Raw genomic sequence first — 16,587 nt, 5'->3', positions numbered from 1 at the left:
CTACCTTCAAGCATGTCCAAGTTTCCCTCATCTTAAAAATAATTAGACCCTTCCAGACCATCAAGCATCAGCCTGTTTCCTCTCATTCTTAACCAACTTGAAAAAAAAAGGCTCTCTCAATTCCTACCTCCATTTCCTCTCCTATCTCCTATTCAGTGCTTACAGTATAGTTTCCAACCTCAAAACTCAATAAAACTGTTCTCTCAAAAGAGTGATCTCTTACTGCCAAATTTGCATTTTTTCTTAGTTTCTTTCCTTTAGTATCTGTTTGCTGCATTTGCATTGTTGATGACCCCTCTTTTCCTGAACACTTTTTCTTCTCTCATCTATCAAGCTGGCAGCTTCTTCTCAATCCCTTTTGCTGGCTTATCATCCATATCAATCCCCCAAATGTGGGTGATCCCCAATGCTCTATCCTTAGCCTCTTCTCTCTATACTCTTTCTTGCTGACCTCATTAATTCTCCTAAATTCAATTAGCATCTCTAAGCAGATGAGTCTGGTTTAAATATCCAACTCTAAGTTCTCACCTGATTCTCAAGCCCACATCATCAATTATCTTTTGGATATTTTAAACTTGATGTATCAGAGTCATCTCAAATGAAATATATTCAAAACTTAATTCACTATCATTCACCCCAAACCTTCTGTTCTTCACTAAATGCTCATCCCTTGAAAATAATGCCTTATGCACATTTACCATGGAATATGATAGTTTTAAGCAAGTAATTTAAGAGAATTGATTTGCAAACCTCTTAGCATTTTTAGAGTTCACTCTGAGCTGCTCCAACTTGATTTGCAAAGATGCTTTTCTTTCTAGCAGTAATTTCTTTTCCTAAGGAAAGAAGAAGATGCATTTTGAGATATATCTTTTCATTGCTTACAAATTGAACTTCTCGTTTATGTCAACAATGACAGTAATAAAGATATATAGCTCTTGAAAATTACATCATGATAAGGATACTTATCACAGAAATTGGCAGGATAATAAATGGAAAACAGAACAGATTTGTCTATAATGATTTTTTTTTCATCATCAGTGACAGTGGAACCATCCCTTTTGGACTCTGCCCCCTTAGTCTTTGATGTGTTGCTGTAAGAGGAAGTTAAAATGGGACATAAGACAACAAAATTAAGAACAGCAGTCAGACCAAACCAGGAAATCCATGTTGGAGACAACATAATTTTGAAAACATTAGAAGATTTTACAACATTTCTTAGGGAACAGAAGATTCCAAAAGAATGAGGGTGGGCAATACATAGATTATGTTCAAAGGCTAACCAAGGAAACATTGTAAGTATTAAACTATTTGTCTACTTTTAAAAATCTTTATAAAATCTTTACAAGAACGATTTATACATACTGAGGGGTATCCTTTGTGAAAATATGATAAAGGAAAAGATAGGCTTCTAAGTGATTTTCCACATCTGGCCACAGTTTTATAGCCATATAACTAACTAAAACATTTAGATTATATGAGATCCTTCTACTTTAATATTTATTTATTTATTGTAAAAAAAGGATTCAATTTGGTAGAAGAAAACAAGGCCTTAAAAGCTTCTCTGTAAAAAAAGGAATCTAATTCATGCATTAAGATCTGTCTCACACACACACATATACAAATGTATGGAGAAGGAAAAGAGCTAGAATATGAAGAGAAATAACAAAGAACAAAAAAAAAGGGTGAACAGATACTTCTAGACCTTAAGATATATTATAAAGCATTAAATATAAAAAAAAGCATTTGGGATAGTGGATAAAAATAGAAAAGTAGATGAATGAAAACTGACAAGAATCAGAAATGTCTGAACCTAGGATTTTATAAAACTAAAAATATAATTTCCTAATCTCATAAAAATTGCTAGAAAAATTGAAATACAGTCTGTCAGGCTGGAACATAATCTGTCAGAAATTAGGCTTACACTAACAACTTAAATCATACTCTACAATAAATTCAAAATCGCTATCTAAATATTAAAGATCTCAGTATAAAAAAAAGCAAGGTCAATGATATACCTTTCACAGCCATTCATTCAGGATGAATTCATAACCAAAGAAGAGAGACAATTATAGAATATAAAATACTCACAAAATGAAAAGCTTTTACACAAATAAAATTAACACAGTTAGGACAAAGTATCTAAGGAAGCGGTCAACTGAAGAAAAGCCTTTATATCACATAACTCTGATAAAGATTCCTATTGAAGATAGATAGATAGGAAGGTAGATAGACGGATAAACACATATATAACCAATAGAAAATACATAATGGAAATATATATAATGTATATATACACATACACATCTATATATAATGGAAAGCCATTCTTCAATAGAAAATCATTTGAAAGAAAGTACAAATTAGTAATAGAAGAAATGCCAGTCAAAACAAACTTCAAGTTTCACCTCATTTTCAAATTGGCAAAGATGACAATAGAAAGAAATAGTCAATATTAAAGGATTTGTGGAAAGTCAGGTACATTAAGGAATTCTGGCTGTAAATTGGTTCAATCATTCTGGATTTCAAATATAATCTCCTTAAAGGCAGGCTTTATCCTTTTTGCTTGTATTTTTATTCTGAGTGCTTAGCATAGCACCTGACATACAGTAAACATTTAATAAATGCTTGTTGACTAATTGAACACCTGAATGACAGCAGACAGTTTCCTGAAAGATAAAAAAACATTTGAATCTTATGTAGGAGAAAATGTACACAGAATATCAGAAAGAAGAAAAAGTACTATAGCTTACATATTAAGCTGTTACATGATCTAAACAAACCAAATTACAGCCTTTTGTGAAAAACAAAAAGAAAAAGAAAAAACTCAACAGACCAAAAACCCAATACATCCTTGTTAAGTTTTGATGGTAATATTTGTTACTGAATATCAGGTTACAGAATCACTTCATCTTGGTGTCTGGTGAAAAGTAAATGTAGACAAAATAAAACACAGGGAGGTAATAGCATTGGTACAAGCAGAACCATGGGTAGCACAAGAAGAAAAGTAGTTTTTTAACTCACAGTGATCTAAGTGGTATCTTTTTGGGGACAAATGGTAAGATAAGGTGTTTAAAATGAATTTGTTATATAGTTTTTTCATCCTGGGCAGTTTGCTAAGTGTGAGGTGAAACTTTATTAATGATTTAGAACATTCTCTTATATAATTTTTAATAATTTGCAATTATTCTTTTGAGATCTGTCTATTCATAACCTTTGGTCATTTATCTACTAGGGAATGCCAATTAGATATCTAGCTAGCTAGCTAAAATCTACATGTGTGCACACAAATATATATAATTACATGACTGGCCTGTATATTCACATATAACCTATAATCTTCGTTTATGAACATTGAGCTGGGCCCAGAATTGCCCAAGAAGAAGAAAGTAGAGCTAGATTATATCTGGGAAGCTGTATAGTGCTTTTAATGATCCCAAGCTGTTCCTTAACCTCAAAACCAATCTTTTAAAACACTAATGTTCTCCCAATGTAGCCATATGGAACTTTTCCAAGTTTCTTTATAGTGCTAGACCTACCACTGTCTATATAAAATATTCTCATCAAGCATTATAGATTGAGAGCTTGAAGGGACTTCAGAGGCTAATAAACACACATAAACATGCACACAGACAGAGACAGAAAAAGCAGTCGAATGGAACAGAGAGCTGATCTGAAGGTCAAAAAAACCTGTGTTCAAATCTTGCCTCTTACATATCCTGACTATATAGACTCTGGATATACAACTCTCAGTGTTGTAAGCAACTCCCTAAGATGAAGAAGGTGCTCACCAGCATAAGTAGAGAGCAAGGTTCCTCAGGAAGAAGTTTTCTGAGCTAACAGAATCATAGAACTAATCCCAATCAAATGTATGTGTCTATGAACATGACCAAGTATCTAAAATACCTGTAATCCACAATTTTCATTCAAAAATATTTACAATTTGCCTGGAAAATTCAATACTGTATTTAAAGCATAATGGAAATAGATGTGTATACTTATGTGTATATGTACTCACACATATATTTAGTGTAATTGTGCATACATGTATGTATATATCAGATATATGATCATATTACATATACTAACACAGCATATACAATGTACACATAAAATAGCATATTATTTATATATACATTATTATATATTAATATATTATATATAAACATGCAATAGTGTGTATATATAATAATGTATGGATTTTAATATGTGCATGTCTAATATTTACATAATCTATATCTAATAAGGTCCTGAGATCAATTAGAAAGAATATTCATGCTAAAAAAAAGTTAATTTCTATCATGTATGTATATATAGTGTATAAAACATTGTGTACACATGCATGTATATGTATGCAAACATGTATATATTATTTATATTATACTATATGCATATTGTGGGTTAATATATACTATGTAATAGTATACTATACGATATAGTAATATGCATACATAATATATGACATATATATTGTGTGCATATATATTCCAGGTGTATATACTATATGTGCTAAATAATATACATATATAATATATATATACCACATACATATGTATGAGTTTTGTTTAGTTATTCAGTAATGTCTGATTCTTCATGTATTCATTTGGGGTTTTCTTGGTAGAAATACTAGAGTGGTTTGCCATTTCTTTCTCCAGTTCATTTTACAAATGAGGAAACTGAGACAAAAAGAGTTAAGTGAATTGCCCTGGGTCACACAGTTAGTATTTGAAGCTGGATTTGAACTCAGAAAGATGAGTTCATGACTCCAGGCCCGATGCTCCATCTACTGTGGCCTTAACTAATCATATATTCATATATGTGTTTATATGTATTATGTAATTTACAGATATACATTCACACTAAAATTTAAACCATATATAAATTTGATAAGTTGTTTAAATTATAACTATATATATTTAAATTACATATAGTATGTATGTATGTGTACACACATATTTTAATGTTATGGAAATTAATTTTTCTTTGGACATAAATTCTTCCCAATTAACTTCAGCATCCTACCAGGCCAGCTTTCAGTTACTAAGAACCTCTTCACCAAAATAAGAATTCCAAGGTCTAGCAGTGATCTTGACTATTCTTGGATTTGCCTCATTTTTTAATGTAAATAGCAAGCCCCATAATATAGTGTATTCTCCAATAAGTTCTCTCTTTTTTTTACACAAAGCTCCTCTTGAAAATCAAAGGTAACCCACAGCACCACCCTGTGGGCAGGCTAAGATAAGGGAGATTTCAGCTATTTTCCTAGTGGAACTAGGAAATCTCTTACCTTTATCTTCATCCACATTCTGTCTCTCCTCTAATATTTCTTAGGCATCAAAGAGATTGTAAAACAGCATAGGAAACAAAGAAGGGGTCTTGGGATCAGGAGCCTCTGACATTTGCTAGTCAACCTCTCAGTGCCCCAAGAAAATATGGTGCATCTCCTCTACTCAGGGCTGATAGAGCCACATTGATTAGTGATAAGGAAATGATTCTGGAGAGATGGGCTGAACACCTTCATAATGTTCTCAACAGATGATCATAACTCAGTGCTGAAGCTCTGATGTATATATTGTATATATGTATACTATATGCATGTTATGGGTTAATGTATTGACTATATACTATAGTGACATACAGTAATATATTATATAGTTATTACATAACTATATATAGTTAATTTACACTATATTGATATATAGTAATATATTCAACCTCAGGTTGAAATCAACCCCTTTCTAGACAAATTTCCAAGTAAAGAAGAGATTTTTGAATGCCATTAAGCAAAACACCTGGTGCTGATTCTATTCTATTTGAGATTTATAATGTAGGGGTTTTATTGTTCATACAAAAGGTAATTGAAATTTTCCAGGTTAAATGGCAAGAGAAAGTTATTTTTCAGATGTTCAAAAATGCCTCCACTGTCCATCTCTATAAATTAAAGGAAAAAGACTGTCATGTGACAATCACGGTGGAGGAGTCTCAGTTATTGCTGGCAAAATTCTTGCCAGATTCCTTCTTAATGGTCTGATCCTTCACCTGGAAGATGATCATCTACTTGAGAATCAATGTGGTTTCAGAATTGGCCAAGGAGTGGTCAATATGGTTTTTGCTGCCCAACAATTCCATAAGAAATTCCAGGAGTGGAACAGGTCTGTATACAATGCTTGTTGATCTGATCAAAATCTTTGATACTGTAGTCATGTTGGTTTATGGAAAATTATATTAAAATTTGGTTGCTCCAAGAAGTTCATCAGTGTTATACAACAATTTCATACTGGCATGCATGCCTAGGTTCTGGATAACAGATGATGTTCTTGTACTTTTCCAGGCACAAATGGAGTAACACAAAGCTATGTGCTTGCTCCATTGCTTTTTATCATGAAGTTTCCAGTTATGTTACAACATAACTGGAAACTTCATGATAAAAAGCCTTCAATGAAGATGAATATGGCATCAAGTTCAACTACCACACTGATGATAAATTCTTCAACTTGCAAAAGCTACAAGCTAAGACTAAAGTGGAGGGAGTGCTAGAGTGTGATTTTTGTTGCAGATGATTGTGCACTCAATGCACCCTCTGAAGCTAAGATGCAATAAAATATGGATTAATTCTCTGCTGCTTGTGCTAATTTTGGCCTAACAATACCAATGAAACATATGCCAGTCAGCACACACCATCCACACACAGAACTATTCATTACAGCAAATGGAGAAGTTTTGAATATTATGAATAAGTTCACTTACCTTTGGCATCCTTTCTAGGGATATACATATTGATAATGAGATTGATGCACATACTGCCAGAGGTAGCTCAGAGTTTGGGAGGCTCCAAAGGAAAGTGTGGAGAGAAGAGGTATTAGACTGACTACAAAATGAAAGTCTACAGAGCCATTGTGCTGACCTCATTGTTGTATGCCTGTGAAATCCAGACATATACTACCACCATGCCAGGAAATTGAATTTCTTCCATTTAAATTGTCTTAGGAAGATTCTAAAAATCACCTGGCAGAATAAAATACCAGACATTGAGGTTCTTTCTTGAGCTAGACAGTCAAATTACTGTGGAACTGCACAGTTCCAGTGGGTTGGCCACATTATTTGCATGCAAAATGTAACTTGCCTAAAAGGCTATTTTACAAAGAACTCACACAAGGAAAACACTCACAACATTGTCAGAAAAAGTCACTTTCAAGTTCTCTCTTAACTTAAGAATTGATTGCGTGACATGGGAGATACTGACATAGGACCACTCAGCATAAGGTGCCCTCATCAGAGAAGGTGCTATGCAAATGAGCAAAGCAGAATTGAAGTAGTTCAAAAGAAATACATCAAAAGTTGCACAAATTTAGAGAATTCACCTAAATATTCACAGGGATTATTTGTGTCTAACCTGTTGGGTGAACATCTGATCAGTCACAGTCAGACACAATGTAACTCGACTCTAATATCATGATGTCATTTGGGTCCTCTTCAAGAAGGAAGGACAACATCCAACCAAGCAACCACAATCCCCAGGAAATTCTCTAAGACAAAGATAATGTGTTGCCTTACATATACTTTCTGCCTATATTCTTCTGGAGCTCCCTACACTGAAGAAATCCTAACTCCAGTCCAAAAAAGGTAAAATGGAGTTGCCCATATAATTTAATTATTAAAATGGTAAAAAATAGAATCTTTTCATTATTTTTGATAAAGTCTTTTACACTCTATCAGAAAAGCACAGCAGAAAGTCAGGAGACCAGGGCTTTAGTTACCCAGTGACTTGGAAAAAATCATTTCTGCAACTTTGAGAAAAAGAATTTCTCTTCTCTGTACCCCAATTTCCTCATCTTTAAAATGAGGATGAGTTCTAGGCTTCTTTCTGGCTCTAAAATGTAAAAAAAGCCAAATATGTCAGCTTATCTATAGCTGACACCAGAAAACTAATGATAAAACATTAGAGAAATGCACTAATTGCAAAAAGAACATATGCCCATATTAAATCTCCTTTCTGGACTTTTTGCTTGCTTATCACTGTATTAGCAGAATTTATTCTCACTGCATTGTTGATTAAAGTAGGACAGATGGTGATGCTTTTAAGTAATATGTTCATTACCAAACGTCATACTACTAATGGCTATTTACCATAGCAGAAATTTATTCAAATAAATAGAAAATGAATCATCCTCCAGGGGGAGCCTATCCCCCAGCTATAGTATTGTGAAAAAGTAGTTTGTGCCTAGTGTGACTGGGCTCTGGGATTTCTACTCACCCAGACCCTAAAGCATATGGAGCTTCTTCTACCAGTCAGAGTATTCAATGAAAAATAAAACAGACACAGAATTTTAGATCTAGAAAATTAGGCCTGTGAAGCAAAAGCTCTGATAAGTCTCTTCAACATGGAAGGTTTCAAATATGGCCACAATGATGAATTGAATAGGTTGCTGTTCACGAATAGCTTTGCTAAATTCTATAAATCTATCACTCAGAAGGCTTTTTTATATGGATCATAGATCTAGAACTAGATGGGCTTCAGAGACCTCCAGTTAATCCCCTCACTTTCTAGATCAGGAAATAGGCTCAAGGAAGTCAGGGTCACATAAGTAATAACTGTCATAAGTAGGATCTGAACCAAGGTCCTCTTTCTCACAGTTGTAGAATAATGAATTCTTTGATCACAGCAACTTTCAAAGAACATCTATCAAGTTGGAAAGAGGCTCCGATCTCCCTCAAAATCGGGAGTACTCAACACAGATACCATTAAAGTTACTTGAAGAATCATTTCTAAATTTGCTAAAAGGCACATGAATAAAATATATATGATATATAGCATTATATACAATGTAATATGGAATAACAAGACACACAATAATTTAATATACAATGTACTTTACACAGATAGCATGTATTATATATAATAAAAGGACAATACATATCAAAAAATTTTACAGCAAATTTTTCTGATAAAAGTCTCATTTCTCAAATATGGAAGGAACTAAGTCAAATTTATAAAAAATAAGGGCCAGTCCCCAAAATATAAATGGTCAAAAATATGAACAGGCAGCTTTCAGAAAAAGAAATCAAAGCTTTCTACAGTTATATAAAAATACTTTAAGTCACTATTGGTTAGAGAAAGATAAATTAAAACAACTTTCCAGTACTACCTCAAACCCATCAGAAATGACAAATGCTTTAGGGGATGAGGGAAAATAAGTACTTTAATTAACTGCTGGCAAAGTAGTGAACTGGTTTAACCATTCTGAAGAGCAATTTGAAACTATGCCCAAAGGGTTATCAAACTGTGCATACTCCTTTGATCCAGTAATACCTTTACTAGCTCTGTATTCCAAAGAGATAAAAGAAAAAGACTTGCATGTACAAAAATATTTAAAGTAGCTCTTTTCTGTGGTGCAAAGAACTGGAAATTGAGAAAATGTCCATCAACTGGGGAATGGCTAAAAAAGTTCTGGTATATGATTATGAAGTACTATTGTGCTCTAAGAAATGACAAAAGGGATAGTTTCAAAAAAATGCATATCAAGATCTCTATGAACTGGTGTAGCTGAAATTAAAAGAAATTGGAGATCATTATACATAGTAACAGCAATGATGATCCACTGTGAAAGACATCTACTCTGATGATACAGTGGTTCAAGACCATTCCAATAGACTCATGATGAAAAACAAATTCTATCTATCTCTAGAGAAAGAACTACCCCGAATACAAATTGAATTACAATTTTCTCACTTTCTTTTCTTTTTTTCCCAGTATGGCTAATATGAAGATGAATTTTGTATGAGATATATTGTTTATTTTTACAATAAGTGAGGGAGGGATGGAAAGGAGGGAGAGAATCTAATTCAAAATTTAAAAAAGAAAACAATGCTAAAAATAATTTAAAAAATAAAACTACTTGAAGTAATGAGGACTCCAAGTGAGAAAAGTTTCTGGGTTATTTTTTAGGTGGAAATTAGTTAATTAAATCCTTCTATTAGTCAGTTCTAATCCCACACCAAAAAATGTCTTACATAAATTAATGCAAAACATTCTCCATACCATGTTAGTTTGAAGCTGGATTCAGCTAGATGTCTTGGAATAGAGTGCTGAACTTGAAATCAAGATGACATAAGTCCAAACCTGATTTTAGCACTTGCCAGCTGTGTGACTCTGAGTAAGTTATTTAAACCTCTATCTGACCCGGTTTCATCATCTGTAAAATGGGGATAATGAAAGCATCTATCTCCCAGAGCCGTTATAAGGACCAAGTGAAGCATTCTACAAACCTTAAGGTAAATATAAACCTAATTTAATAATAACAACTAAATACTTAATATGTAGCTAATTTAAATATTCATTCTAGTTATTACTATTTTCATATAATGTCAAGATTAAATATTTTAATATACAAATTGTTAAGCTAAATACTATAGTTGCCAACAAAGACAGAAAATACAAATAATGCATAATTATTATTGGTAAAGAAAGCTAGGAACTGAATAGGATAAACCTACTTGAAACCCCATAATTTCAGAGTTACATAGCAAGAACATAACTCTGGCTCATCTCAGAATATAGAGATGGCTGAAGATATTATTATTGTTGGGATCTGATGCAATCAGCACATCATCAATATAAAACAGGACTTCAGCATTTATAAAACCTATTTCTTTAATATGGTTCCAATATTAAATCTCATAGACAGCAAAGTGGCACAATGAATTGAGAGCCAGGTTTGGAGTCAAAAAAACTCATCTTCCTGAGTTCTAATCTGGCCACAGACACTTAATAAATGTGTAACTCTGGGCAAGTTTTGAATACCTAACCCTATTTGTATAAGTTTCCTCACCCATAAAATGAGCTGGAGAAGGAAATGGCAAACTAATCCACTATCTTTTCCAAGAAAACCTAAATGGAGTCATCAAGAATCACACAAGAAATAATTGAAAATACTCAATCTCTGATGACAGTGACAAACAACTTTAGTGATCATACTATCACCCAATTTGTTATTTGATATGACTTTTATGAACAGAATAATTGAATGGAGTTATTCCTAATATTTTATCTTACAAGGAATAACATATGATTTTGATGTATGGATGGAAAAAACCTTGTCATTAAAGTGTCTAAAGTGTTATTTTTGCTCATCTGAATCAAATGTTTCTTATAATCAACATAGTTTCTTTGCATAGCGGGTTCTATTTTCTACATCTTTCAGTGAATTATTATACAGAGATAACAAAGAAGTTGAAATTATTAAAATTAAATGATGTTTCAGTGGAGTTTAATAGGAAAAAATGAACCAAAGTAAGTTCTCTCAAATAAATCCTACAAACATCAAGAAAGATATCACCAGGTCAAATACAAGGCCAAGTTGTGCTTTTATTCTTAGCTACCTCGTATAGACTCATTTTCTACAATGCAAAATTTGCTTCACATATAAATACCGCTTTGTTCAAGAATCAATTCTAAAATGTTCATAAGAACTCTTCAATGTTCTCAGCATCTCCTCTGCAAAAACAAGACAACAGCATCTCACTTAAGAAATGAATGTGTCCCTAAAAATCTGTATTAGTCAAGCATGTGTAAATCTCAAAGGAAAGATTTAATAAGCAAGCTCACTATTCAAAATAATTCTCCAATAAAGCTTTTGTAAAGCAAAGAATTTTTTTTAGTAATATCAATAGTTTTCCCCCAGATTATCTGTTGTAGATCTTTAGATTTCCATCATAACATCATTGTGGCCTTAGTCAAAAGTTGTCTTCTAATAATATTCCTCTTCTTAAGACTTTCTTTTCTTTGTTTTTCTAATAATAAAAATAAATTTATACTTACTCATAATCTCTCATTCCCATTGTGACCAATTAAAATCTGAAGCCATTAACAATAACAACAACAAAAAAAAACCATTGGTCTAATTGTTATCAAGTCATGACTCCATTTAGGGTTTATTTAGAAAAGATAATAGAAAAGTTTTCCATTTCCTTTTCCAGCTCATTTTACAGATAAAGAAACTGAGGCAAATAGAGTTAAGTGACTTCCCCAGGAAAGTCACTAGTAAGTGTTTGAGGTCAGATTTAAATTTAGGGAAAGCCGTCTTCCTGACTCCACGCCCACACTTTATTCACTGTACCACCTTGCTATTTCTAGGTGAGAACCATGTTGAAGTCCACCAAGCAGTGACAATAGAAAATTCCAAAGATGAATAGTATACATAAAAACAGGAGGGAAGGCTAGAGTTCAGATGGTTCTTTTTGTTACTGTGTTAATGTCTCCATTTTCTGAACTCTACCCTTGAGTCTATCAACCAGATTAGGAAAGTTGTATTTAAACATCCCCTGTAGAAGTCTTGCTTACCCAACTTAATTGTGAATTTACTATGCATAGAGAGTATGCTTCCTTCATCTTGGGATCCCCCTCAGCACCTAGCATTGTGCTGGGTATAAGCCCCAACACTAAATAAATACTTAGTGATGGATATATTTTGATCAAAGAGAAACACAAGATCTGTTAGCTCCTATGTTAGGAAGGCATATCATATTTTTGAGATGATGATGATGATGAGGTGGAGGAGGAGGAGGAAGATTAGGATTTGCAAAGCACTTTACAAAAACAGTCTCATATTATTGTCACAACAACCTTGAGAGATGATTAACCCTCTTTTATACATGAGGAAAATTAGGCAGATAGAAATAAAGTGACTTGCCCAGGATCATATATCTGGGACTTGTCTAAGGATAGATAAGAATTCAGTTCTTCCTGATTTCAGTTCTACTATTTCACCTACTTGCTTTGATCAAGATAGGGAATAAAGAGGGGCAACTAGATGGCACAGTGGATAGAGCACTAGCCCTGAAGTCAAGAGGACCTAAGTTCAAAGTTAACCTCAGACACTTAACCCTTCCTAGCTGTATGACCCTGGACAAGTCACTTAACCCCAATTGCCTCAGGAAAAAAAAATAAGGCATAAAGAGGGTTAATTTTTTTTTTTTTTTTTTTTTTTTGGTATACTGGAGTGTTTTGAGTCTTTGGAAATTTTCTTCCATTGATGCTAATTAGCAAGGTGATAATGGGGATAAGGGTAAGTAGGTGGTACAATGTATAGAGCTCTGGGTCTACAGTCAAGAAGACATCTTCCTGAGGTCAAATCTAGCCTGAGACACTTAGTAGCTGTGTGATTCTGGGAAGTCACTTAACCCTGTTTACTTCAGTTTCCTCATCTGCAAAATGAGCTGGAAAAGGAAATGACAAACTACTTCAATATCTCTCCCAAGAAAATCCCAAATAGGGTCACAAAGACTTGGACATGCCTGAAAATGACCAAACAACAATAACAATGGGGCTAAACTTAAAGTTTTGATTCTCTTAATTAATTTGATGTTTCTCTAGACACATGTCTCAATTCACCCAACAATCTTACAAATCAATGGTCTTGGACCAATGGGAGGGTAGGCAACAATACATATTCATCACAACCGCTGAAACTATGCAAGCCCTGTTGACATTGGTGATATCAGTACCATTTAACTACTGACATTGAACATAGAGTTTTTATGAGTACAATTTCTCATTCTGTTACAGAATGTACTTGAAAAAGAGAAAACACAAGACATAAGGAACAGAGAGATAGATAAAAATTACATATCACGGTTAAGAAAATCAACCTATATTTTTAAGGATAAAAATGTTTGAGTCTTTATTAACCATTTAATTTGAGGACAGGATAGCCAATTGAAAGCAGAAAAGATAAATGTTAGAAAAGAAGGGCTGAAGAAACCCTGAGCTCTCCCTATTCAGCCTGCAATGGATTCTCTGGACCCTGGACTTTTAAAGCAACTTTCTGAATGCCCCAAAGAGAACAGAATGATGCTAAAAAGGAAACAGAAAAGCAAGGCAGCTTTTAAAATAAGACACTGATTTATTATATATATTTTTTTGAAAAACAAGTTATAAATTATAGAGACTCAGGATTTCACACAGTCCTCTTCCTTTGGATAGAAAAAGTTATCTTTGGCAGGAAGTAATATTAAATCGGAATTTTAAAAATTAAATGAATATCACAAATCACTAATAAAAAGGAAAATGCAATCAAAACAATTATTACAAAAACACATCCTGTAAATTGACTGTTTCCATCTTTTGTCATCTCTGCCAAAGTGGAAAAGTTATGAAAAGTTTAGAAACAGTATTGCATTGTTGGTGGAACTGTAAATTTCTACAACCATTCTGTAAAGCTATTTGGAATTATACAAATACAGTGACTAAGGTAATTATACCCTTTGACCCAGAGATTCCCTACTAATCATACAAAGGAAGGAAGGAAGGAAGGAAGGAAAGAAGGAAGGAAGGAAGGAAGGAAGGAAGGAAGGAAGGAAGGAAGGAAGGAAGGAAGGAAGGAACTACTAAATATTGGAAGGACTGTGGAAAATAGGCATATTAATATTTCATTCATAGAACTATAATCTGTTAAAAGCCATTCCAAATATTGACTTCAAACTATGACCCCAAAGTTACTTAACTGAGCATACACCCTTTGTCCCAATAATATTACTTCAAAGATTATATCTCAAGGAAATCAAAGAAAGAGTTAAAAAAAAAAGCCACATGTGAGAAAATATGAAATTCAGGAAATAACAATCAACTGTGAAATGAGTGAACTAATTATGGCACTATTTACCAAAAAAAAAAAAAAAATGCTAAAAGGGATGGTCTGAGAGAAACCTTAAAAGATTTAAATGAATTGATGCAGAATGAAGTGAGCAGAACCAGAAGGTGCAATAATAACATTATGAAGCCAAACAGCTCTGATGGACTTTAAGAACTCTGATGTTTAATGTCTAATCATGATTCAAGAGGACTGATGATGAAGCATGCAACTCAAGAGTAATGTTCTAAAGATGCAGAATGAGAATGTGGGAATCTGTGTTGTTTGTTTTTCATATTTGTAGAAATCTCTTGCTTTTCTTTTTTCCAATGGAGTTGAGAAAGTGAATACTTCTTACTTGAAAAAAAAATTTTTTTAGTTAAAGAACAAGCTTATCTCTAAAAGTCTTCTTTTGGAGAATATGTGTGTGTGTTTGTGTGTGTGTGTGTGTGTGTGTGTGTGTATAATATATATCTATATGTATTTAATACATATATCTATATATTATATATAGATATAAGAAGATACTTTATACCCACAACCAGCTCCTTTAAAGGAGTGGCAATCCATGGTCAGCCAAGAAATATTCATTAAATCTATATATGTCAGAAATTATTCTAAGTGCTAGCGATGCAAAAAAAGACAAAAAAAACAAGAGGTCAAAATGCAATGGGAAAATACAATATGCAAATAAGTTAGGTACAAAGTAATACTGGAAATAATCAAGAGATGAAAAGTACTAGAATATATAATGTTGATTTGTTTTGCTGATTTTTATTTATTCTTTTCATTAAAACCTCTTAGCTACAAGGGATAACTCTCAGAGTTGGAGATATAAGGAAATGTAAGTGATTTTAAAATAAAATATAATAATTTTTTCAAAATCAAGATATACACAATAGAGTCATGGTTTCACAGGTATTCCTCTTTTTCTGTCCAACTCAAAGAATTGCTCACAGTATATTTAGTTTACGAATTAAACTAATTTGACTCCTTATTTTCCTTTTCTTCTTTTTTGAAAATTTTTTTTATTTTTACATCACATAAGTTACCATCTCACTCTCCTATAAAAAGGAAGAAAAAAGAAAAAAAATCTCAGTAAAACTAACCAAAATAACAACAAAAATTTGTACAATAGCCACTGTCCCTGATGTCTGCAAAGAAGAATGGGAAGAGAAAGTAACTCTGGTATCTCAAAGGTTCTGTTTTTGAAATCATGATTCCCTAACCATAAACAAGGAGACTATAATACATAAACTTAGATCTTTTTTTTCTTCTATGTTTTTATAATTTCTGTGTACATAAATGTGAGTTTCTATTTTTAAAAATACTGCTTTGGACAATTTATTAGCTATTAACAATCATCTGATCTATACCTTGCTATTAGACTCAGATGACCCAGGAGCAGAAAGTGAGGCAGGTGACCTTGCACAGTCCTCCCTCACTTCAATCTAACTCACTTGCATGTCCCATCATCACCTCCCTGATATCATGGTCCTCTTTGAAAACAAAGGACAAACAACAACAATACATAAGGAGTTCTTTTCCCTATGATTCCTACAGCTGAAATTAATCTAACCAAATAAAAGTTATGAATTACTTCTTAATTATTTCAGTGTTCTGCTGAAGGTTTTGTTTAACTAACAATTGAGTTCACCTCAATCAGCTTCAAGCCTTGATGAACTTACCTCTTCCATTCTCTGTACAAGGTTTTCCAGCTCTGTGATGTGGCTATGCTTTCCTTCTAGTCTTTTTGTTACTTGCTTCAAACTTTGTACATGTTGTTTAAATTTCTTTTCTTTTTCAAGGTTGTTCACCTGTGGTTGGAAAACATCGTTGTAAGAGTATTCATTTCTGTACACAAACTATCAGATTTATTCATGCAATGTTTCAGCTAAATAAAAGAGAAGAATGGGATTGCAAAAACATGTAACAGTTTTCAAAATCAATGTTTCCTTTGACA

The 16,587-nt window shown here is 33.0% G+C and overlaps 1 protein-coding gene across 3 annotated transcripts in view; it reads right to left on the bottom strand.

Annotated features, from left to right (window-relative positions):
* The window catches only part of CCDC68 (coiled-coil domain containing 68), a 74,379-nt gene that overhangs the window by 22,766 nt on the left and 35,026 nt on the right, over window positions 1-16,587 (bottom strand). For all 3 annotated transcript variants that reach the window (XM_031945936.1, XM_023496174.2, XM_003759982.4), the window contains exons 6-7: window positions 16,313-16,441; window positions 751-833 (exon numbers count right to left, since the gene is read on the bottom strand). In XM_031945936.1, the coding sequence (XP_031801796.1) occupies window positions 751-833; window positions 16,313-16,441 (212 nt within the window). The remainder of the gene's footprint in view (window positions 1-750; window positions 834-16,312; window positions 16,442-16,587) is intronic.

The sequence above is a fragment of the Sarcophilus harrisii genome, chromosome 1, assembly GCF_902635505.1.
Source record: "Sarcophilus harrisii chromosome 1, mSarHar1.11, whole genome shotgun sequence".
Taxonomy (NCBI): Eukaryota; Metazoa; Chordata; class Mammalia; order Dasyuromorphia; family Dasyuridae; genus Sarcophilus; species Sarcophilus harrisii.
Note: the sequence above shows the minus strand (reverse complement) of the source record. Positions and strands in the feature narration are given on the sequence as shown.